Raw genomic sequence first — 24,705 nt, forward strand, 5'->3', positions numbered from 1 at the left:
CCCCATCCCCGGGGCCGCCCCGCCGCCCCCGCTCCGCGGCCCCTCGGCCCGCTCCAGGCTCCGCGCTGCCCCCCCCCCCCCCCGGCCAGCACGTGGTCGGCGCCGCGCCCCCCCACCCCCCGCGGCGGCCCCTCCGCCGGGCGAAACCACCTGGTACGGGAGGGGGGGCGCCCCTTCTCCACCGGGCCCCGCCCCGTTAAAGGGGCGATGGGCTCCCGGCGTGGCGGCAAGCAGAGCGTTCCTTCTCCCGTCCGGCTGCCGCCTTCCCTTCCCGCCGCCACCTCCGCCTCCATCTCCGCTCCACCACCGAGCAGGAAAGCGCGGCCTGGGGAGCCGCCAGGTGAGTGAGGGCGGGGGGAGGAAATGGCCGGCGCGTCGCTGCCCGTTTAAGGGCCTCCCACGTCGCTCCGCCATGTCCGGCGGCCCGGCCCCTCCCGGAGCTCCCTTACCGCCCCCCGCCCGCCCCCGGGCCCTGGAGGAGCCGCCGCGGGGACGCTCCCGCCGCCCCGCAGGTGAGCCCGGCAGGTGGGGCCGGAGCGAGTCCGGAGCGGGGCCGCGGGGCCGGGGCGTTATGTAAGGGCGGGGGTCGGAGCGCGCGGGGAAGGCGCCCGGCGGGGCCGGGTCTCGTGTGGGGTCGCCCCTCAGGTTCGGGGCTGGCTCCCCACACAGCTCCGGGTGTGTGCCGGGAAGCGCCGTGCCCGAGGGGCGCTCGCCGGTCCTGCCGGAGCCATTCCTGCTGGGAGAGCTGGGAGCGCGGCTCTGAGGCGGGAAGGGTCGCTTATCGCTTGTTTTCGATGGGAGAGGTGGAGCTGTGAGCCGGGAGCGGAGCCGGTGGTATGTAGCGCTCAGTTGCCTCCCAGCTGTGCACGATCCCCGTCTCTGAGGAGCGCGCCGTGGCGTTTGTGTTATTGAAAGATTGCGGAGAACAGAAGGTAATCTGCACGATCGCTGTGTTTTCCCTTAAGCGTAGTTTCGTGCATTCCCAAGAAGTCACCCAGCTGTCTTCAAAGTTGTGAATTGGGGCTTTTTCAAAAGTCTTTTTCAAAGACTTTCACAGCAAAACACGGTGGGTGTTTAAATAAAAGTGAAAATCTGTTTGATCCTTGACGTTTCTTTATCAAAGTCTGGGATTCTCTAATAACTTTATTGTAGGTTTTTTTTTTTTTTTTTTCTGACTCGGTTTGAGGTTTGTTTGTTTTGGTTTTGGGGTTTTTCTTCTGTAAAAAACTTAACCCTGTTCATTTTCTCTGTTGGATTTTGCAGCAAAGATGCTGAGCTTTTTCCGCCGCACGCTGGGCCGCCGGTCCATGCGAAAGCATGCGGAGAAGGAAAGGCTGAGAGAGGCCCAGCGGGCTGCAACCCACATCCCTGCAGCTGGGGACGCCAAATCCATCATCACCTGCCGAGTGGCGCTGCTGGACGGCACCGATGTCAGCGTGGACTTACCGGTATGAGCGATCCAAGTGGGTTTTTGAAATACACTTGGGTTGTGTTGTTCTGATGTGGATTGCTGCTTGCTGTTGGCAGTCGGCCCCGTGCCCTGATGTCCACTAAGTTGCTGCTCGTCAAAAGGTTCTGAAAGAATAGTTAACTTTGGCATTCACTGAAATTCGAGAGTGTTTGCTGGATGTCGTCATGCCTTACAAACTGAATGCCTTCTAATGTTTTAATGCAATTGTTGTGCCAGGGCATAACTTAGAGAGAGTAGCCTGTTTGGTGAATTTTTGGTTTTCTTTTTGGTGAGCTATCTGTTTTGACACAGAAGGTGAATCTCTTGGTGAAACTTGTTGAAGAGGGGGATGAGCAGAAGTACCGGCAGGAATTTCTGTGTGGGGTGGGTTTGGTCTGGTTTTGTGTCAGAGGTGGATGCAGTTTTTAGCGCTAACTTGAGAGGGGAGGGGAAGAGGAAAAATCTGCTTCCTTCCCCTCCTCAGGGCAGATTATATAGTAGGGATTGTCTCATGGCATGGTGCTTTATTCCGAGTGAGGTGTTAGCCACTGTTTTACATTTCTAAAGCTTCCTTAATATGCACGTGCCTGTTCTGCTTGCCTAATTACATACCTGGTTTTGGCCAACAGGATGAGCAGTAGCACCAGAAGTGATGTGCTCTGTTTTTCCATTACCATGTGTTGCAGTTGTTTGTGACTTGTTTTAAGCTCACAGAGCTGAGCATTAGGAAGTTGGGAAGGTGTGGATCTGCGAGACCTGACTAGTTCCAGAGGATTTTGGCTGCAGTCACAGTTGTGCTGGTGTTGGAACTGCTGACTAGCAAGAAAAGCCATTTCAAGACTGGCTGCTCCACACAGCTCTTTCTTCCCTTTCTTTTTTAATCGTGCAGTGTTTAGGCAGTGCAAGGAAGTCAGCTTGATTGAGCAGTGCTGTTGACATAGCAGAAATAATTCTTGTGATATCCTGAACCCCAAATAATCTAGAGTTAGAGAAACCCTTTGACTTCTTTATTTGCAAAGTGACTGTACAGATAGGCGTTTATAGAGGGTGGTAAAGTCAATTTGTAAATCTCTGAAGCAATGTAATGAATATATCCAGTGCTGCTTAGTGCCTAGGATGTTTGATTTCAGGCCAGGAATGCCCACAAACACTTAATAGCAAGAGTTAACACTTAAAAAGTACTCAAGTTTAAATTGGTGTCTCTGCATGAGCAGAGCAGTAATCTTTGGAGCTGGAGTCGGCTCTGTAGGCAAATTCCTGGTGGCTCCAACAACATTTCTAAGGCTTTGAGGAGCATAAATTGAACCTGAAGAGGAGTCAGGACCTGCCACCTGGCCTATAAATCTCAGGCCAGGGTGCAGTAGTAACTATTTACTTCTCCAAGAAACTCTTTTCACTCCAGATTTTTTTCTTTGAAAGCCAGCATAGATCCTTGACTGTGAACATCTGAGTTATGAGTAACAGTAACCAAATTGCCATAGCCAGATGTGGTAATTAGAGTGCATTGTCAGTGCCTGACATGTACCAGTTTCTTCAGTGATTAAAGTACAATAAATTAAAAGTAAATTAAATGTTTCATTTCAAACTTCCTAGAGTGTTTATTCTTGTTTCTCCACTTGCATCATTCATATTTTGAGGTTGACTCTTGGAAAGAAAAAAGGTAGGGAAGACAGGGGATGAAGTGGGGAAGGATACAAAATCGTGGCAAAACAACATCATTTTCTAAAATGTAAAGTTGAAATTAAAAATACGTGTGTATATTTTTTTTCTTTTACAAAGATTTCTTTGAGAATCTTTGTGCTCTTTTAGCTAAGATCTTTTCCAGGACTGGTACTGTTACTTTGTTGGCAGTAAATTTGCTTTAAAATGAACTCTTTCTCTCAAAGAGGTGCCCCCTGCTCTGCCAGTTCATTTGTGCACAGTTGCATTGTCTACCTAAGCACTGTGAAAATCTTTTATTAAAAAAATAAATAACAAAGCTTTTCTTAAGAATGAATCATTTAGCAAACAGGTTAGTTCACAGCCAGAGAAGGGGCTGTCCAGGCAGGAATGAATGCCATACCTTTTTAAATCCATGGCTACACAAATACTTTGCAGTGGCATAAGCTGTTGCTGCCACAGGAAGGAAAGATGTTGCTTTCGTTATTGCGTTTGTCCTTGTTTTCTCATACCCCTTGGCAGAAGAAACAGCATTTTAGCAGCCAGGCAGTAAGCTAAGTCAAGAAAATGCTGTGGCTGAAAATAATCAGTATAATTTCGTTATGGAGTTTCCAGCTGGAGCGATTCTCCAATCTGGTTCCCCATGTGCCTCCCCAAATGTGGTGAAGAAGCATTTAGAGGTGATACCAGGCTCAAGTTTGCTCAAAAAGCTGTTGAGCTCTATCCTATTTTTTACTGAGAAGAGTATTCTGCATTTACAGTCATTGATAGAATTGAACCTGAGATTGCTGGATTTCTCCTTAATTAAAAAAAAGAAAAAAGGAAAGGCAAAAACAGCAGCAAGAAGCAACCACAAGGGACGTTGCCATGTAAGCCAAACACATTTGAGAATCATGAAGTAGCAAAGGCTGATATTTTATGAATATTGACAATGAGATGGAAGGGGCAGGTTGTAAATGATGCAGTTGAGATTTAACTTATTAGACACAGAGCCAGGATTTGAGCAGTAACTCTGCTTTTTGTCCACTGATCTTATCTTTGGTGTCTGTCAAGCCACTTAATCTTTCTGCTTTTCTATGTCTTCTGTTGTTTTTAATTAGAAAAATGCCTGACTTGAACTTTTCACCAAAGCTGCAGTCATACACAGTACATAGACTGGATTCTTTGCAAGAACCTACTCCTTTTGTAGCTATGTCAATGACTGAAGAATGTCAGTGTCATGTGTGCTATTTACTGACACCTTGGTATGTTCAAAATGGGAGGCATGAACTTAATGTGAGTTATCAGTGCTTTTTTGGGGCAGATTGAATCATGTCAGACTTTTTCTCACAGCTTCATATCAGATTTAAAGTTGCTTTTTGACCTGGTAGTTTTCCTCTTACCACTCTTTTGAAGCTTTGCATTCAGCCATTTTTACAGATTTATGTGCCTAGTGAAACACTAAGAAGCTTGTTCCTTTGTTAATCTTAAAGTTTTTATTAAATAGATGTTGCCTGTAAATGCTGCTGTGGATGCTGTTCCTTATACCTTCTGCTTTTCTGTTAACTTGAGTTCAGCTTGGAGAAACGTCAGGTTGTGCTTTTTCTTCCCATTGTTTAAGATCCGTGGGTGGAATGTTTACTGAGTGGAATGAGTGGTGAGAGGACAAGAACTCCGTTTTGCTGACATCCCTTATCTCACTTTTCATCCTGTTCCCATGCAAAACTAAACTACATCTTCCCCCACTGCACCTCTGGAATTCCCAGGGCTCAAAAGCCGTGAACAGCCCTGGTTTATTACTGAGGATTCCATCAACCACACTGGTCTGTCAAGGGAACCCCTTAACACCTGGAATAGCAGCTCTCTGGTGTTTGTGGGGAAAGACAAGTTGGTGAGGGGGAACTTGGAAGTACAAAAAATTTTCATCTGGGCTCACTGACAACGTATGAAATAATTAGGAACAAAAATGTTTGACAAGAGTTTAAAATAAAGTGCTGTTTTAAGTAATAGAGAGCTCCAGAGGATTTTAAAATCAAAATATTTTACAATTGAGTATTTGTTTACTTAATTCTGTGCTATCCATAATAGTAATTGGGAGAGGGAAAAGATAACGTAGATGAGGGAGAAATGTTAATATAAATAATGTAAATACGTGCAGCTGAAATACAAAATTTTGGATTGCTTTTTATGGGGGAGCAAGGTCAGCCTTACAAGACAGACAGTAAGTGTAGGGTCTTTGTCTTCTCTTGCAGCAGAACTGCACTTTGTGGAAGCCAGCAGTGTTTCAGTAAAAAAACCTGACCCTGCCTAACCCACAATTTACATAATCTTCTCATGGATAATGGAGCGTTAATTGTATTCCAGTTTCTGTACGTGCAGAGTTTTAGGTAAATGCTTCCTGGTGGTATAAGATGAAAGACAGAAATTAAGAGAATGGATGCTCTCTCTGAGTAGCTTTTTATCTTGGAATATTCCTTACTTACACATGCATGAAATTTGATACGGAGGTTGCAAAATGAGATGGTTTTGTCCTTATTATAATGAAGTATCATTAGAACAAGGTCTTGTATAAACCAGCCCAGTGGTTGTGTGGAATAGTGGAATTGAAGTAAGCTGTTTAGACTTTTGGAGTATAAAACAAGATTAAAAAAGGACTGTATCTGTGGTGACTATTATAAATGAAAATTAAGAAATCTATCTGGAATGTAAAAATCATTAATGAGTGCCAGTAGCTTTTTGTTTGGAGAGAGATGATTTGTGTTGATCTGACTGCAAGATCAGAGATGCATTGTGGTAGTTGATTTTACTCAATAATCCACTCTGGTTTATTAAAAACTTGAGGAATATTTATGGCCACTTGCTGAATATTTGTGGATGTAGATATGAAATGCAAAAGGCTCTTCCTGGCATGGATGCTGATTAACAAGAAAATCTAATACTGCTAAAAATGCTGGAAAATCAGTCATCAAATAAAATGAGTACTCTGAGTGTTCAAGGCTGACCTCTAAAGTTTCAAAACAAAGCTCAGCTGACAGAAGTAATAATAACATGAACATTTGAACGTGCCCCTTTTTGTGTGTGCTGAGGCTATACAGTTTTGGATTAAAACTTTATTTCCCAAGTGATCTTCTGTCTGAAAGTATTGACATGCTTTTGAGTGTTTGCTTAAACTTCTGAGAGAGCTTTAGGGGACTTAAAGTGGGCAAAATGATTTGTGAGCCGCAGCAGAGGCGCTGGTGTCTGTGCAGTGGGAGTGCAGGGTGGGCCGGTGCTTCCCGGGGTGCCAGACTGCGATCCTTGCTGAGATGGAACTGAGCCAGGGATGCTGAGTGCCTGTGCCCTGTGAGCAGCACGGGCTGTGTGCCCTGTGCCTGTGCCCTGTGAGCAGCACAGGCTGTGTGCCCTGTGCCTGTGCCCTGTGCCACTGTGAGCTTGCCCGGCCTGTGCCCTGTGCCTGGCCCTGTGCCGTGCCCTGTGAGCAGCACAGGTTTGTGCCCTGTGCCCGTGGCCATGGGGCCTGTGCCCTGTGAGCAGCACAGGCTGTGTGCCCTGTGCCTGTGCCCTGTGCCTGTGCCCTGTGAGCAGCGCAGGCTGTGCCCTGTGCCTGTGCCCTGTGAGCAGCGCAGGCTGTGCCCTGTGAGCAGCCCAGGCTGTGCCCTGTGCCTGTGCCCTGTGAGCAGCAGGCTGTGCCCTGTGTCTGTGCCCTGTGGCAGGCAGCTGTGAGCAGCACAGCCTGTGCCCTGTGAGCAGTGCAGGCTCTGTGCCCTGTGCCTGTGCCCTGTGAGCAGCACAAGCTGTGCCCTGTGCCTGTGCCCTGTGCCTGTGCCCTGTGAGCAGCACGGGCTGTGTGCCCTGTGCCCTGTGCCTGTGCCCTGTGAGCAGCACAGGCTGTGTGCCCTGTGCCTGTGCCCTGTGAGCAGCACAGGCTGTGCCCTGTGCCTGTGCCCTGTGAGCAGCACAGGCTGCCTGCACCATGCCCTGCTCGCAGCGCAGCCGCTTCAGGGCCGTGGCAGGCAGGCATTGCAGGCTCGGTGCAATGCTCCGTGCCCTGGCGCTGGTGGAAAGGAGGGAGGAAGGGAGCAGCTGGCAGCAATCTGTGCTGCTTGAAGAGAAAATTGTTTGACCTGCAGTGTGCTGCCAGAGTGTTTCTGGGGCTCGTGCTGCAGGCTGGTTTAGTTGCCTGAAAGTTTCACATTCTTAACTCAGTGCGAATTTTATCTGGAGTCCTGCTTTCCTGCTGAGCTGCCTCTGCAAAGAGCTCAAAGGCTTGGGACTCTCTGGTGCTCTTAATCAGAGTGCTCATGAGAAACCTGCAGGTGGAACACCAAATAAAACTGAAATGTTTGACAATATAATAGGAGAAAGCATTTAATCTGTAAACCTTAATACTGAACAAGCAATGTGGATATATTCTGTATTAGAAAGAATTAAAAAATGAATTAAATCAAATTGGTAGTTAGAAGATAAAAATTGTCAGGAAGTTGAAACAGAGACTTCCACAAAACAAACTGTCAGACATGAATGTTTTGAGGCTTTGTCTTACGTAATAGGGTCAATAAGCCTGAGCACAGTACATTAAAATCTTCCTACATAGCACTCTAATGAATGTACAGTTAGGATAGGTATTGAAAAAAATTCTTCACGAAGATTTTTGGGAAATGCCTTCTTTCTCCAGAAAATAAAAGAACAAAATATTTAATCCCAAATGCTTATCTTCCTCTACTTGTGAGACACTGAGTAAATTCAAGAATTGATAAGCTGTCTCTGGAGGTAGAAATTCTCTCCAGCCTTCCAGCCTGCAGGGTTTTATATTCACAAGTGTGTATAGCAGTGTTAAAAACTGAGGATAAACCAGAGAAAGAAGCACTAGAAGAATTAGTGTTTTGCTGCCAGTGGCATCTTTAGATGAACGAGAAAATTGACTGGAGAGTTTGGAAAAGTTATTTGTAGGAGTGGTGCTTGGTGTTTGAGGAGAGGAGCAGCTCCATTTGTAGGTCACAACTTAAAGCCATAAGAAGATCAGGGTGATACAAATAATGTGTACTTCTAACGCTGCCTTTGTAACGATGAGGGGTTTTAACCCTCCAATTCTGCAGCAAACTTGAATGGTGTTAACTATAGACAGACACCTTTTGTGTCGTATTGATATGAAATCTTCTTCCTTTAAAGCTCACTGTTGAAGCTTAGGTATTTGAAACCTGTGGTTTCAGAGAAGAGGATTTACTTCATTTAAAAAATGGGCAGGCTTATCTGCTGCCTCTGTGCTGCTGTGGTCTGCAAACATGCATAGGTGACATCCTAGCAACTGGGTAGCTGTAAATCCTGAATAGGGACCCATACCTTCTGTGTGTGTGTAAATGGTGTATTTCTAAGGAAGCTCATATGCATATGAATGGTAACCCTCCTGATAAGTTCACAAAAACCAGGAAGGAAAGTTTTTGCCACTTGGTAGCTATTGAAGACAATAGCTACTGTTGGTTATTGTTAATAAAATGTTAACGTGATAATTTGAAGAAATCTAAACAAAAAGTACAGCTGCAAAGATGCAAAGAATAGTAAGTTCCATGAAAAAAATAAATGAATAAGCATTACCTTCAAAGTTCATTCTGTATAGGGCCCTCCATTTCTTCACAAAGAAATAAACAAACAGGAGGGGTTATTTTCTGCTAAGTATTTTAATTAGCAGATTCATTAGGTGGGTATTTTGATCTTGGGGTTTTTTTTTCAGGTTCTGGGGAAAAAATACCTACTTTGCTGCGATGTTAAAAACTTGAAGTGAGCCATTCAGCTGGTGCTCACCAGCACAAGCTGCTCCTCCAGCGCTGCTCTGCTACTGAAGGAGGCTTTGACCTTTGATCAGGCAGGTTTGGAGCACCTGGCTGGCTTCTCCTCGTGGATGCGTGTCCATGAAATGGCCGCTGCTCTGAGGCCGGGACAAGAGGGTACAAACGCTGCCGTTCAGGTTTTAGGCAGTGGCTGAGGCGCCTGAGCCGAGGAGAATGTGGCGGGATCGCCTTACCCGGCCGTGCAGGGACGAAGCAGCCGAGGGAACACCCGCCTGTTGCTGAGCTACCGCGCCGAGCCCGGCCCGTGGAACACCCACTCAGGCAGCAATTGCAGTTATTAAGAGCAGCAGGAGATGTCATTAGCTGGGAGCATCCCTTTCATTGGGAAAGGGGGGGGAGGGGGCGGGGGCCGTGTGATTCATTCCCAAGTGATCAGAAGATGCTTTTATCCAGTGTGGCAAACCAGGAGAGGTCCTGCCCTATATACATAGTGTATTTTGTTTACATTTTCCTGTTGTTCGTTCTCCTGCTGTGAGATGTTTGCTGTTGCTTCCTAGAGAGAATAGCAAACTCTGTAAATCAAATAGTCAGGTTTTATTGAATTGCAAACCCGTGAGAAGTTTAATTTGTGCCCTGAAGGGAGGACCAGCTACTGGCTGGACTGCTTGTGAGTGGAGCTGTTAATAGTTCATCAGTAACCATTAAACAGTTTGAAAATATTTGTCCTTTGAGTGTAACCTGAGCTCTGCTGTAAGGGAAAGAAAGGGCGGGGGGATGCATAGGACAGCAAGAAGAAAAAAATGTCACTTTCACAGAATCACAGAATATTCTGAATTGGAAGGAACCCACGAGCATCATCAAGTCTAACTCTTAATGGCCCATGTGGGGATTGAACCCCCAACCTTGATGTTTTTAGCACCAGTGTTGCCATGAGAAAGTTAGTTCGGTCAGTTTCTTACAGGAAAGTGTAATAAAAGTGTATCTTTGCTCTTTGAAAACTCTTGAGATCTCAGTTTTATTGAGTACAAAGAAATTAATTTTGATTCATGAAAGTTGATTGGTTACAAAACATTAATATTTTTGGTTGCTATTTGTTTAAGGAGGAAGGACTTAAGTAAAGTAAAGCATGTGTGACACTTCTGCTGACTTGCACCAAATACAGCTGCTGATGATTTAAGTCGTATGCAAAGTAGTACATAATTACTTCCATGTTGACAGCCCTGGTGATTTAAGTCAGAGAACGACCAGAAGTCCTGCAGATCTTTCCACAGCTGCTCCACTGCTCCTTCAGGGGCTTTATCCCACATTAGTCCTTCAGGGTCCAGTTAATCTTCGAGTCCTCTGCTGAGATTTCTGAAATGCCGAACACATTCTGAAACTAATCTGACACTGCACAAACTGAAGTTTTGCTCGTGGGTAGTCTGAAGTACTATGTGTAGTATTCCAGGCTGGAGTCAAAGTGCTTCTGTCACCAGCAGGGAATTTGCTGAGATAACTGGTAAATTCCACTTTTTAGAGATGACCTACAGAGAAATTGAGAAGGATCTCAAATGTTCCGCTCAATAAGGGGAGATTTTCCACTAGTTTTAGACAAGCTACTGAAAGCTTCATGCAGCATAGAGTGTTTTTCTAGTTTTGCTGTTGCAAGTGCTGAATTGATTGCACTTGTATAATTATATTAATGATTAAGTAGAAGATATCCTGTGTTGAGAAAAAATATCAACAGTTCCATGCCTTGGTCTTTCAAGACTGGGACTATACATGCTATTAATGAAAGAAAGGTATGAGTTTCTGTGTGTAAATGGTTTGCCTTAAGGTTTCTGTTTGAGCTGGTGTTTCATAAATCTGCTATTGCCTGAGAAATTATTTTTTTCCCGAGACCAACAGAGGACACTTTGTCTGAATGAATTTTATAGGTTGACATTTAGTATTTGTATTACACAATGTTTTGTAGATGCTACGTGTTTGTGCAGTTGCCTGCTGGCCCAAATGCCTTCCATTCCTGCTATTCTTCCCAGTACCTGGAAAGAAATAACTGTGTGACAATTTGCTTAGACAGGCTCTGTTTACAAACATTTTTTAGAATTTTGCTTTGAGCTGTGATCTGTTGTGTTGAATTTAACTGATACATGAAGTAAACTAATGATAGTGATTGCAAAGTTGAATATAAAATATTTGAAGATCAGGGTAGAGGAAGGTGACAAGAATTACAGCATGCAACTTTACTTACTTAGGTATAACTCACTGATTAAACCAGATTATTTCTGAGAACAAAAATTTGTCTGGCCCAGAATTTTGAGAGCTGTACTAAATTTGCTAATTACTAGCTTACTAAATATGTGCTTAGAAAGTTATCCCATTTCTCATGTTGTGAATGTATAAATATTGAGGTAAAATGTTGCAAGATCGTGGTTTTACAGAAATGGAGAAACCCTTCAGCTGCTGGCAGAGTAAGCATAAATAATGTCTGTATTTCTTTGTATTTAAGTTTTTTTTACACTATGACCTTTTCTCTGATCTAATAATTTATTAATGTATTTTATTACATTTTAACTTCTTATGTATAATAACTCTTAAGCTATTATTTCCATTTATTGTTATAAAGGAACTCACAGCAGGAAGAATATATGTTGTGTAGAAACTGCTCATTGCTATTTATGTGCCTTCTCTTTAAAAACAACTGTTTAATTTTTTAGATCATCACTGTAAAAATGATGTTTCCTTGGGGCTAGAGCTGGTTTTTCCATAAATTATGTATGAGCATATGAGCTGGCTTTTTGCACCTGGAAGTTGGTTTTATGAACTTAGTTTTGTAAATGTGATATCTAAGTGCTGTTTATTCAAGTTGCTTGCCCCAGACTGTTTCCTAGTAGTTGTTAAAAGCACTTGCTAATGGAATGCTATCTGCTAATTCAATGGGTTTTGCTACCTGCTTGTGAACGGGTGAAACACCTGGATACCAAACAGTAGGAAATTCATCGGCAATTTGCTTGGCTCCTAAAGTTTGCCAGTACAATGGTTATGGCAATTGTACTGGCTGTGTTTCCAGTTCTTTTGAATGTCAGTGAGTAAGGAAAACCTAAAAGGAAAAATGATAAAATGACATTTTAACTCCGTTGGCAAGTCAGTGTTGACGTTTTCCAAGAAAGGAGATTATGCAAGTTCTTTATGGATATTCTGTGTTTCTTGTGGGGTGTACATTTGCCTTTCAGAAAAAAAACCATCTGAAAATACAAGGGGGTGAAAAAAGATATCTGCATTATATTTTCAGAAACTAAATTTTTGGAATTATATAACATATTCCGACAAAAAGGTAGATGCTACAATAAATCTACCTGCTGTGTACTAAGTCCTGTTATCTTTTCAGAAAAAAGCCAAAGGCCAGCTCCTGTTTGAGCAGATCATGTATCATCTGGACCTTATCGAAAGCGACTACTTTGGATTGAGGTTCATGGATTCAGCACAAGTGGCAGTAAGTAGTTATGCTCTGTTTTAAACAACAGTGTAACAGTTGAATCCTTATACTGACAAAAATGCTGTAAGAAAGCTGCCTTTTGTGAATTAAGTTTTGTGCAGAAGCTCTGTAGATTTTCTGTGTCCCCAAGTTTAATTCTGCCTCCAGCACTAATGTATGACCATGCTGTTGTGTCTTCCTTTCTTGTTTCCATGTGTTCCTGTCACACTCTGTTGTCACTAGGCAGGCTGGTCCAGTTGGACCCCAGAGCCTGGTGGTTGGTGCAGAAACTCTTGGTGCTGATGATACAGAGAGGATGGAGCAAAATCAGAGTGTGTATTTGGCCCTTTTGTTGTGTGCTATACAGAGAGGAGAAGGTTTTCCTTTGCAAATGTTGTCAGCAAAAGTCACCTTGTTAATGTCTGCTTGCAGGAGGGGTATACCTTTGATTTGTTCAAATCAGTTGTGACTCAGACCTGCAATTGGAAGTTTTTAGGAGGCTATAGGTGTGTTTGTATGTATCAGTTCGAGTTGAGGGTTCTTCCAGGCCCAAGTTTGTTGATGTTTTATTGTGTGTTTCTAAAAACGTGACAGGTTTTGAAGTCAGAAGCAGAGCATTGTCAGTAGTAACCACAGTTCTTTCTCTTGTGGGCTATGCACTATTTTATAGATACTTCTTATACTCAAGTATTTAATTCTGCCACCTAGGGTAGCTGCAAGTTAAGTGAGCCTTTAGGCAAGGAGTGTTTTTTTTCTTTGTCCTGCATCACTGCAAGTTAAACTTGTATTCACTTAGCCCAACATCCCCAGGTAGAATGAGATCGGTCTTTTCCTGCTGCATATATCAATCTTATTTGTTAGATGTATAACCTAATTGTTTTTGTGTTTCAAGGCAACTTCAGAATTATTTCATGCTTAGGATGGCAGAGGGAAAGCACAGACAGCTGAGCTAAATATCTGAATTGTTCAAGGTCAGCATACAAAAATGGAGGCAGTGATTTATATTCCTTTATTTCTGTGAAGATTTGTGTCCATAACAGTTTGAAGGTGATCTCTTAGTTGTTGCAACTTTGTATAAAGGCAAAAAAAAATCCACAAACTTGAACCTTTGAAATAAGCTAATAGCTTTGAATGCAGTGCTCCACCCCAAAGCACTTATAACCTGATGGCTTCTTTCCAAAATTGTTGTTGTCAAATTGTATGCTTAGCATGTAATTGTAAAGATCGTGCTCCTCAGAGAAAATTTTTGGTGTTCTGCATCTGAAGAAAACTTGATGGCCACTGGAATTAGCTGCTGGTGGTCTGTAGTTCCCAGTAGTGAAAGTGGCCTTAAACCCCTTGCAGAACAGAAACGTTTAGCACTGAAGAGAAAAGACCATTACACTGACAGATGGATGGCATTCAGAGCCATGCACACAACAGAAATGAGGAAACAGCCCATTGCATACCATTTTATATTTCTCCAAATCATGTTAGCTGTGCTCAGCATGTGCAGTCCAAGATGCTGAGTGTTGATAGTGAAGAATCTATTGCATTTACCCTTCTGCTTCAGAAAAGCAGTACTCTGTATGGTTAAGGTATCCTAATTCAGTTTCTGCCATGTGGCTTCTGATGTATTTCCCTGTTGTCCAGGATCTCATAAGAGATCACAGTGGGTTAATTTTAACTGGTAGAATTCTCTATATGATCATTTTTTTCTCTTCCTGATCTGCTAGCAAAGAAACCTATTTCATCTTGAAATGTATTAATAAGAATTACTCTTTTCTGCCACAGGAGTGGCTCATGCCTTGCTTTTGTCTAGCAAATTGTTACTGCCAGTCCAGAGGGCACATGATTGAATATTTGATACTGCCCAGTCTACCAGGTACAGGAGATTTCAAACTTGGTTTGCTTCCTTTTTTTAACTATGTGTGACTGAAAAGCAGCAGAGTAGAGATAACAATCTGTTTAAACTGGACCTTAATGATGAGCTGTGTATAATGAAGCAGAGAAGATTGAATTTTGCCAGAAGAGCTGAATGCAACAGCCAGAGATAATTACTGCTTTAAGAAATGAAGAACTGTTGCAATAGCAGCCATTCCTGCAGAAGGAGCTGGCAAGTTTTAGCAGAAACCCAATCTGCAGCTGGAAACAAAGAACAGAGACTAATCAAGTGACTTGTCCAAGATTATTCAGGAGACCTGTTAAATAAACAGTGTAAGAATCCAGTCCCTTACTGTAGGCAGAATTGTCCACTGGCTCTGAAGGATATCATCTTTCTGCTATCCAATTTAAATCTAAGAATATTGCCATACTTGCTAGTTAGTTTTACTGATACAAACTAGCAACACATAGTTACACAAAAGTTTTAGAAATCCCACACTTAGTTTAAGTACAAATAAGTTTTCAGTAGATCTGTTGTGAACAACTGAAGAATTGCTTTTTTCATTCTTTTCTGCTGCTGAAGTGATCACTAGTTGGGTGTTAAAGATTTCCTGTGGAGTGGGGGAAACCCAGATAATGGAAGCTACCTGGCATTTTGGATTTTAGTATTCAAATAATAGCTTCTGTAAAAATGTTCTTGAAATCATTAGTGAAATGAAAGAATTGTTGTTTTCATGTGATTTCTGTGTTCACTCTAGTCTGCTGTTCAGGAAGAGATCAACTTTAGCCTCAACATCTTGTCTAACAAACCTCATTTGCCCAAACTTCTTAAAATGTTGCTGGGTGAGGATTTGAGGGGTTTTGTATGTGTTTTGTTTTTAATTTCTGCAGCAGCAAACCTTTAGTAAGGACTTGCAGTACTCTGTGCAGTCTGTTGTTTGTAATGCCTTCTGTTTGGAAGACTTTATCTCTGATTTTCAGCAATACACTGTGCTGTGCAAACCCTCATCAAAAGTAAACTTCTTTTCCAGGTCCACTTGAATTCCATTATAATCACTTGGAATAAATCTCAAGTTTCTTGACGTCTGTGTCCATTCATGTGTTGGTTTTGGCTGGTTTTTTTTTTTTGTTTCATTCCCACCCCCACTTAAAAGCAGTTCTGTTTCCCTTCTCCCTTGCACACCACCACCACTGAGCAGAGCTCCTGTGGGCAGCAGCAGTCAGAGCCCAGCAGAGTGAAATGCTATCGGTGCTGTCATGGGGCTGCCTCTCTGTTGCCTTCCCATGGAATGTGGAGGAGATGAGAGAAAACAGAAATCCAGCCCTGGAGCCTAGACAGGGCTCCCCTTGCCATTTCAGTATCTAAATCACCTGCAAGCCTCCAGCTGTGTAGTTTCTATTTTTTTTTGGTGGAGGAAAGAGTGAGTAAACTCTCTTACAGCAAGTGAGTTTATGGAATAGGAAAAAAGATTATATGATTTCCTTGTAGAAAAAAAATTGCTTAACTCCCATTTCACTGGTAGCGTAAGCAAAATTTATGTAAATATTTGCTTCATTCCTCCTTAAGCTTCCTGCTTTATTTTAAAAATGTATTAGATACATTTCAGATAGCTCTCTGTAGCTGCTTAGTTTGAATAGGCAATGAGAGCATTCTCAGCTGTGTGCACAGCAGCAGCAGATGGTTTAACACTGTCATCTGCAGCTAATGCAGCAATCAGTCCCAGCCCGGCTGTGTTACAGGCTGACTGCAGCTCTCTGAGAAGGCAGGGCTGCTCTGGAGGCAGGAATGTGTTTACACTTGGCTCTGCAACCTGAAAATACTGGTTCTTTTTCATACCCTTCTTGCTTTTCTGTCCTCCCTGGAGCTCCCTGTGAACTTCATGTCACACAGTTTAACAAAAGGAGTCTTACTAAGTATATAATTCATCTGTATTAGTTGCAAGGTGACATTTGAGATTGATCTGATGAGGTGTTGCTCCCTGGGCATGGTGAGCCATGCAGGCCATGGTGTGTCAGGCAGTTGGCTCTGGCTGTTGAGTCAGTGCAGTTTTGCTGGTCAGGGTGCCGTGTTTCCTGTTTAGGTGAGTCACCTCCTTTGGAGGAGGGAGCTGTTGGCTCTGCCCAGCACTAGAAAGGAGATCTGTCCCGCTAGATGTGTGCTGGATTTCCAGCTTTAACTTCTGCTGTAAACTCTTCAGCAGTGTGATTGTTTTGGGGAGCATACTGTACATGTGTAGGTATTTCAATCTGCCAAGTATAGCTTTTTCACATGCTGTTGTACACACTGTAAGTCAAGCCATTGTTTTGGCTTCTTGTCCAGTATATAGCTTATAATTAGCATTAGTAGGTGAGGCAGTAACTTGTCCTCCCATGTGACAGTTCCTGAAATGTCACCCATGAATAGATTTTTGAGAATTAGGTAGAGCTGACTCCGATGTTGGGACACAGACAGCTCTGCTGTTACTGCACTTGAGTCATCAAAAGAAAATGCTTGAAAGCCAACAATATTTATTTTGTCTCTCCCCTTCCTGCCCCAAGTAAACATCACACACAGCTGAGTGCCAGAGTCTTCAGCTATGATTTATGCTTCTCTGGCTGATTGTCACTGGCTGACCTACTAATGTGTGAATTAAGTGTTTGTCTGGACAGGATGAAAATCTAGTGAAGTGGTTTGCTAGTATGTTTATTTTTCTTTTAAGTAGACAATGGTGTCTTGAAGATTTGGTTTAAATAAGGTACTACAGGATGTTTCTGTTGTTCAAAACTGACATTTTGCATCACAAACTTTGAGCAAAATGATCTTCAGCAAGCACAGAAAGCTATGAATTGTGAAAGATTTGAATTAGATTGTTTTAACAAACTACTTGTTATTCCAAGACGGTCTTCACTGACACTTCTTTTTTGTTCTTTCTGGAAGATTTCTGTATTGATAATTCAGTGAAATTAATTTATTTTTCAGCATTGGCTGGACAACACCAAAAGCATTAAAAAGCAAGTTAAAAGTAAGTGTCCTTTCCATTTTCTCTTGGTACATTGTATTTAACACACAGAAAGCACAGCCAGTTGAAATGGGTGGTGGGGGCAGTGTCCTGTGAGGGGGTGAGGGTGGCAAGTGACAAAAGCCCAGCATTGTTTAATGGCATTTTCCCTCTGTAGCTCATACTACTTTATTCTAATGCTCTTAATTAAAGATGTTATGGGCTCATTAATTATAGTTGAAGTGGAGTCAAGGCAGCTGAAGATGTTCTAGTATTATGGAGCATTTTCCTGGCTGTAGGAAAACTTGTCTTGGACCTCATGCATGGGGCAGTCCTGCTTCAATCTGTGTCCAGTCCTCCGAGTCCTCACCTGCTGCACAAGGCTTCAGTGTGGCCTGGTTGTGGCAGTGGTGTGTGCTTGGGGAAGATGTTGTTTAGCAGCCTCCTTGCTCTGCTCTGTGGGAAGTCTTCAGGGATTTGTGGTGTTGTTTTAATGCAAGAGAGGTTTTGGAAGCAGTGAGAGGGAGAAAATTCCTCCTGTCAAATGCAAGAATCAGCCAAGCGATGCACATTTTTAAAGAGCAATTAATCCACCCTTTTGCTGAGTTAACTCTTTGGTTTGCAGAAGAGATGTGTCTTCCATAGAAGGGTCTCTTAAATTCCCATAAAGTATGTCTAAACTGTGGAATAGAAGGGCATGAGTTGTCAGCAGTGAGTATTTCCCAGAGCCCTGGGAAGGTGTTGCAGGGACCAACAGCATGCCTGAAGGTTTAGTCAACTGCAGAGCCAAGATGCTTAGCTTTTGTGGTGATGGATAGAGCCCTTAAATATAGGGATTAACCTGGATTCACGTGCTCTTGGCAGGAAGAATCACACTCATGTGATATGATCATTGGCTTGTCTTGTAACACATAAAACTGTTTTGTGTGCCTATTAAGTGTCCTTTCACCCTGATGTTCCTCATGGATTTCCCTGGCATAAAGGAATTCCTGCCTTAAGACCTTGTGTAGAACATAGCCAACCAATTTCAGTCAAGTTTTGTGATGTGATGCTGTGTAATAAATAAATAACCTGTCTCATCCTGTAACTGTTACTGCTGTCTTGCATGAATTGTGCTTTGCAGTTGGCCCCCCATATTGTCTGCATTTTCGTGTAAAGTTTTACTCATCAGAGCCCAACAATCTACGTGAAGAGCTAACAAGGTAAGAGGGATTTTGTGTGTGAGAGGGGGACCCAAATAAGGCCAGGGAAATGTTTTCCATAGCATTTATTTAAACATTTTGGAAAACTCTTTAGAACTGCTTGTTTACTTGGCTTTTTGTAAATGTAGTTTTCTTTTTGTAAAGTGGCTATTTCGTGTGTGGAAATAAATATGCTGTGACACAGAGAGATCTAAATATTTATGTATTACTTAATGCACCATTTTTCATTAGGCAATTTTGGCAACTGATCTGAGTAACTTATACACAATGGACAGAGGTTTTCACTGAAGAGAACAGACATCATTCCTCTTTTTTTTTTTCTTAAGCTGTTAGTTTCAAATTCATGCAATCATCCTGTCTCCAGGCAGAAAAGCATTGAATTGCGAGTTAGAGGTTCTCTTTGAAAAAAGGAATTTCAGTTAGCATTTCATTGCATATGTGGTCCTCAAAGAGCTTATGGAAAGGGAAAGTAGTATTTTACTGCCACGTTGAGCTGAGTTAACACTACTATAGGTGTAGGTTTGTAGTATCAGGTGAGCAGCAGTTCCTCTTGATAAAAGCATTTCACAAATCCATTCATAGGACTGCATTTCTGAATGGGCTGAGACAAGGAGGGGAGCTTTGAAAAAGAGCACAACCTACCACCTGTCAGGAGTATAAATCTGTTGTAGAACACAGCACGTCCTTGCCTTGTTACTGCTGCTGATCCCTTTTGGAGAGTAAACAAAGTTATGTTTTCATGATAGCTGTAGACATTTCATACCTCAGCCATTTGTAAGGGTGTGAAGTGCATTTGTTGGTTGTTCAGGTTTATGTCTGTGTGGATCTTCAATCTGCACTTTAGCCAAATCCCTTGGAGTGCTCCCAGGAAGATTATAGTAGCATTACCCCTTCCAGCCATATGTACCCTGTGCAGCTTCATATTTACATGTGGTAACATAATGTGGTAACTGCTGCTTTTTAATGCTTTCCTGCTGATCTGGGAAGAATGTTTTACCTCCCCATACATGTTCCTGAATAATCATTTAACTGTCTTTAAAACCAGCAACTGCAGACAAAATTCAGACCTGTATCTGTATCTACTACTATGGAAGGTTTTCATCCATTTTGACTTGAGTTCTGCCAGTCAGACCTTGCTGTGCAGGTTTTAGCCAGGCAGACCTGAAACCTGAGGGCTTTTAAACACTGTCTGCCTGCTTAGCTGATCCCCCAGAAGAGGAGAGCAGCAAGTTGTCCTTCTGTCTTGAGACAGTGTGACACCTTGAAATAGCAGCAGCAGTGGGAAGCAAAGCTTTGCTGTGTCACTGGGCTTTCCCAGGGTTCCACCTTTAAACAGCAGGACACCCAGCTGGAGCTTTTCAGCTTCCCCAGGTGCAGCTTGCTCTGTTCCCAGCCAGTGGTCATGTAGCACAGCACAGGAAGTGCTTGAATTGTGTGGAAGTGTAATGTGGCTGATAAGCACAGACTGGTCACACCCACTACACACTGGAGGCCTGTGTTCATTTTCCTATCTGAGGTCAGTACTAACCAAATTTATTCCCCATGCAGAGGCCTTAGTGTTCAAAAGGTTTTGGTTAATAAATTATTTGGCAAAGTATTTGTGGAGTTCGTGAAACCTGTAGGAAAAACACCTGCACCAGTTTTGTGTCTGTGTATGAAAGAGTGAGGAGACACAGGCACATGTTGAAGCAGAAGTTATGTCTAAGGTTTCTCTACTAGAAACCTCTACTAGAGGTTTCTCTAGGAATCTCTACTAGAAGGAATCTCTACTGGAATTCAGACTGGAAACCATGGTGGATGCCAGTGTTTTGTACTTGATCAGAGCTCTTCTCTTGTTAAAGGAAAGCTGTGTACCATAATGGAGCAAGGGGCTGCTCTTCAGGGGTTTTGGATCAGAATAATTGGTATTGCACACCAAAGGGATTTATATTCAATATTTGCCCCATTTCTAAGCAAAAAGAATTGAGGATGTGCAAGGCAGTGAAGAAAAGCTGGCTCTGAAGGGTAAACAAGTTGAAAAGGCTGCAGCCTGCTATTTATTTTTAGTCACTTTGCAGTCAGCATTCCAGGTTAGATTTTAACTAAGCAATCCATAATAGAAACATTTGTTTTTTTCAAGACTTAAAAATAACCATTCTTTTTTGAGGTTGGTATGTGTATGAATAATGAAGGGAATGTGGAAGATGCAAGTTGTTCTTTGCTCAAGTAGAATCAGAAGAGAATAAAAAATATATTTACCATGTTTATTTTTCCATGCAACACTGTAGTTCAGCTTCTGACAACTTGTGCTTTTGGGTTTGCTTCATTTGAAATGCCTGCAAAACACACAAACCCAACCGATAAAGCCTTGAGAGGTCACAGTGCAGTTTCTTTCGTCTTGGAAACTCATGTTAAGAGTAGAAAACATTTTTATTTGTCAAGCTCTAACTCCTGTTGACTGAGTGACACATTAGCACTATTACTCAATGACTTATTTCTTATTTAATCCCACAGATATTTATTTGTTCTGCAGCTGAAACTGGATATTCTTAGTGGAAAGTAAGCAGCCTTTTAAACCATTACAGTCTGTTTAGCATAGAGTTTATTACATTTATATTTGAATAATTAATAAGTTTTGCTTAGTAGTGTAATGTTATTTTTTTTCTCTAAAATACTATTTTTCTATGCATGAATGTCAGGAGAGGAATGCTTAAATAATGTATTGCTGATCTCCTGATAATTTTCTGAAAACCTACCAATACTTTTAAATTTTCTTATCCCACACATTTGCAGTTTCTTACTGTCAGTTACATAAGTTGTCTGCTAATGGTGTCAGTTCAGGTTTTAACAATGCATTTCTCTTTTGGCAGATTGGAATGTCCTTTTGACACTGCTGTCCAGCTGGCAGCTTATAACATGCAAGGTGAGTAAGTGCAGCAAGGGAAGGGTGAAGTTGCACAAATAATTTTGTGTAGATTCTTATTAACTGTTTTAAAAGTCTGTCCTTGTTATGTCCATAAAATATTCTCTGTCCAGCCATTAGTGATCCAGTGTGAAATGCAGATCTTTTAGATTGTACTTTTTCTTGAGAGTATGTACAGAAAATTGCTCAATTTCTCAGGAAACAGAACAAGGAGGTTCTGAACATAAACAGCTTTGCTCTAAAGTTGTTTTCTCAGGTGCTCCTGTGCAAATCTGTCCACTTTCACAGAAGATACGAGGCCTGCAGCCTTCCTGAATCACTTTGGTGTAGAAACATGGCTCACTTCTTTTTCATCATATAGATTCTGTCAAGTGTTGTCTTTGCTGTCAGATAAATCAGATACAAAATTTGGTTTTCTTTGCACTGTGTATAAAATACCAGCTTTTGACTTCATCTGATTTGTAGGAGCATCTTCATGCCCCGTGTCTCATGCTTATACTTGAGCATTCCAGGTTGAACTGCCCTTGTTAGGATTTCACATCCTCCTTCAGCCACAAGATGTGACACTCTTTTTTCCTCAGCTGTACAGCACTGTGTTTGAGTCATCTAAGATTTTATTAATCAGTTGTCTTTAACTTTTGATTCCAGATGAGAATGTGTTGTTTGGATGAGGGTGTGATGTTAACAAATGTGGAGTTTCCTATGGTTTCAAGCAGAGGAGCTCACAAAGAAAGAGGGGAGGCTTGAAGTTTTAGAAATGCCTGCTAGAGTAGGCTTTTGGTTCCTTATTGAAGCATAAAGGTACATGGATACATGGCCTTGTTCAAGCCAATTGATGTGCCATGTGTTTGAGCCACACAAATTCTCCACCCAACATTTATCTCATGAATCTGCTGTACTTTCTCTGCATGAGGTAGGACTAAGTCACTGAAATTTGGTCTCTTACAAGTATTTTTCAAAACACTTTTTTCTTTTCATGCAGGAAGTGCTAATGCCCTAAATCATGTGTAGGTATAAGAGTTGGGATTAAACTGTGAAGACTCTTGTCTTTCTAACCTGCTCTTTTGTGTGGAAGGAAAGCAGTTAGAATATATTCCACAGTTAAAAATATTAGCATTGTTAGAGCCTTAAGATACAGGTTCAGTAAATAAGATTTTGGAAGAACAAAGTGATCTAATTAGGCCATATATCCCCTGCTTTTTGTGGTGGTCTTTTCTTTCCTCTCTCCACAATGAGGCCTGTAGCAGGGCTTTAATCTTACTGTCTGACAGCTGTGTACTTTTATTTAAATCAGCTGGAACCTAAGCTGGCTTTGACAGCATTCCTTTGAACAGAGGCAGGCATTTTAGTGGGAGTAAATTATTACAGAACTACAGACTTCCTCAGTCAGCATTTAAAAAAAAAAAGAGAGAAGGGGGTGAAAAGACTGTTATTATGCTTGCAGCATTCAGAATCCAAGAAATTGAGTTTTATATCATGTGGCATTTCTGTACCTGTGGAATACTGGCATTTATTTGACTTCGCTAGGTCTTCCCAGTGATTTCTCTATTTTTCTCCACATAAACATCCATAGCTTCATTTTTCAGACAGAGCAGCTATTGGCCTGCATCAGATTTCCAAAGTCCAAGTTACAGAATTATTCCTAATTTTTTGGCTATGAGCTGCACATTACGAAGCAACGTGAAATTAGTAGGAGGAGTTAGTGCTTAGTGACTGAAAATCAGTACATTTTTGTAAAGGTTTCTAATTGTCAGTTTCAGCATTTTAGATATTTATCTGTCTTTAAAACTGGACTTGTTAGCATCTGTGGGAGATGGAGTTGTGTTTTTGATGTGGCACACCCCTTGACTGGTATGTTCCTGTATGTTTTCTACATAGCATCTCTGGATGGAGGAGACAGAACACAAAAATAATTTAATATTTTAGACTAACTCAAAAAGTGTGCAGAAATTCTTCTGTCTGCAGAAATTTCCACTGTGTTTATTGAGAACAGTGCCTAACAGTGTTGTTCTTTTGTAGCTGAACTTGGAGACTATGATCCTGCTGAACATGTCCCTGAGCTGGTGTCTGAGTTCAGATTTGTTCCCACTCAGACTGAAGAGATGGAATTAGCTGTTTTTGAGAAGTGGAAGGAATGCAGGTACTAGATCTTCCAGTGAATGCTGTTTGCATTGATTTTTCTGTGAAGAGAATCTATTAAAAAGATACTGCTGATGGTTCTTCTATGGTCTTGTTCAGAAATAGAATTTTAATATGGTTCTGTCCTATTTTGTAAAAGAATATAATGTGATAAATGAAGCTTTTTCAGAGGTCTGAGTAAAATGGTGAGGTACAAAATCTTGAAACACAGTCATTTTTGCGGCAGCATTTTCAGATTAAAACTTTAAAAAGTGACCTTGATCTTCAGTAAAGTGAACAGGTGTCACCAGTGTTTATGTTTTTCACAAACTTTCAGGAAGTTCCTTTCCACTTTCCTCATTTACCAGTTTTTCCTTTCTGTGCTTTTTCAGGCATCTACCTAACAGCAAAAAAATTTTATTTCAGGGGCCAAACACCAGCACAGGCTGAAACGAACTACTTAAACAAAGCTAAGTGGCTGGAAATGTATGGTGTAGACATGCACATAGTCAAGGTATGTTTAACCACAGCATGGTGACCTTTGGAAAGGATAGTGTTAGTTTTGTGTTGCAGTTCAACACTGGTTCTGCTTTGAGGGGGGAAAGAAAAGGAATATTGTTCTCCCGCAATCTATGTAATAAGTGATCTGGCTTTGTGTCAACATTCCACTCTTTGGTATATGTTTCTAGAAGGTATAACTTGAGTCCAAGCATATCTGCTGTATGTTAAATGTGTGATTGATGTAGAAGTAGTACTACAGTTGGTATTTAGACTTTGAATTACTGTGATTTTTCACAAAACTCCTATTTGCTGGGGTGTAGTCAGCTACCAGCTAAAGAACTACAAATAAGCATAGCTCTCCTGTGGAGATACAAGTGCAGCAAATGCATAAGGTTTTCTTTATTACACAAACACATCAAGAAACTTTAATTTTCCTCTTTAGTCAGCCTTATTGAAGGGTTGCAAACAAGAAAAATACATTGCATGAGATCATCAAGATATAGGAGTTTTGTTGTATAGGATAGCAGACATGTGTGTAATTATAACACTTTGCTTGGACAAACAAATTACACTCTAGTAAATTGGATAGAGGGTCAAACACCAAAATGAATCTGATTTTTATTTTGTGTCAATTAGGCAAGAGATGGCAATGATTACAGCCTGGGACTAACACCTACAGGAGTTCTTGTCTTTGAAGGAGACACAAAGATTGGTTTGTTTTTCTGGTAAGTTCTCTGATTGTACACTAGAATCTGTTCTCGATTTTGGTTCTTTTGTTTCTTTTATGAGAGCAAAAAAAAAATTGTTTGTGTT

General features: G+C 41.8%; 1 protein-coding gene across 5 annotated transcripts in view; it reads left to right on the forward strand.

Moving 5' to 3' along the window:
• Nucleotides 1–207: 207 nt before the first annotated feature.
• EPB41L5 (erythrocyte membrane protein band 4.1 like 5) overlaps nucleotides 208–24,705 on the forward strand; it is a 53,802-nt gene continuing 29,304 nt past the window's right edge. For 2 of the 5 annotated variants that reach the window (XM_064717777.1, XM_064717779.1), the window contains exons 1-10: nucleotides 208–340; nucleotides 1,264–1,448; nucleotides 12,242–12,346; nucleotides 17,151–17,193; nucleotides 18,293–18,371; nucleotides 20,865–20,909; nucleotides 21,221–21,273; nucleotides 23,293–23,413; nucleotides 23,818–23,905; nucleotides 24,529–24,617. In XM_064717777.1, coding sequence (XP_064573847.1) covers nucleotides 208–340; nucleotides 1,264–1,448; nucleotides 12,242–12,346; nucleotides 17,151–17,193; nucleotides 18,293–18,371; nucleotides 20,865–20,909; nucleotides 21,221–21,273; nucleotides 23,293–23,413; nucleotides 23,818–23,905; nucleotides 24,529–24,617 — 941 coding nt within the window. Of the gene's footprint in view, nucleotides 341–407; nucleotides 526–611; nucleotides 933–1,263; nucleotides 1,449–12,241; nucleotides 12,347–17,150; nucleotides 17,194–18,292; nucleotides 18,372–20,864; nucleotides 20,910–21,220; nucleotides 21,274–23,292; nucleotides 23,414–23,817; nucleotides 23,906–24,528; nucleotides 24,618–24,705 lie in introns of those variants that run through there. The other 3 variants (XM_064717778.1, XM_064717782.1, XM_064717780.1) reach the window with 3 other exon arrangements.

The sequence above is a fragment of the Zonotrichia leucophrys genome, chromosome 7, assembly GCF_028769735.1.
Source record: "Zonotrichia leucophrys gambelii isolate GWCS_2022_RI chromosome 7, RI_Zleu_2.0, whole genome shotgun sequence".
Classification (NCBI taxonomy): Eukaryota; Metazoa; Chordata; class Aves; order Passeriformes; family Passerellidae; genus Zonotrichia; species Zonotrichia leucophrys.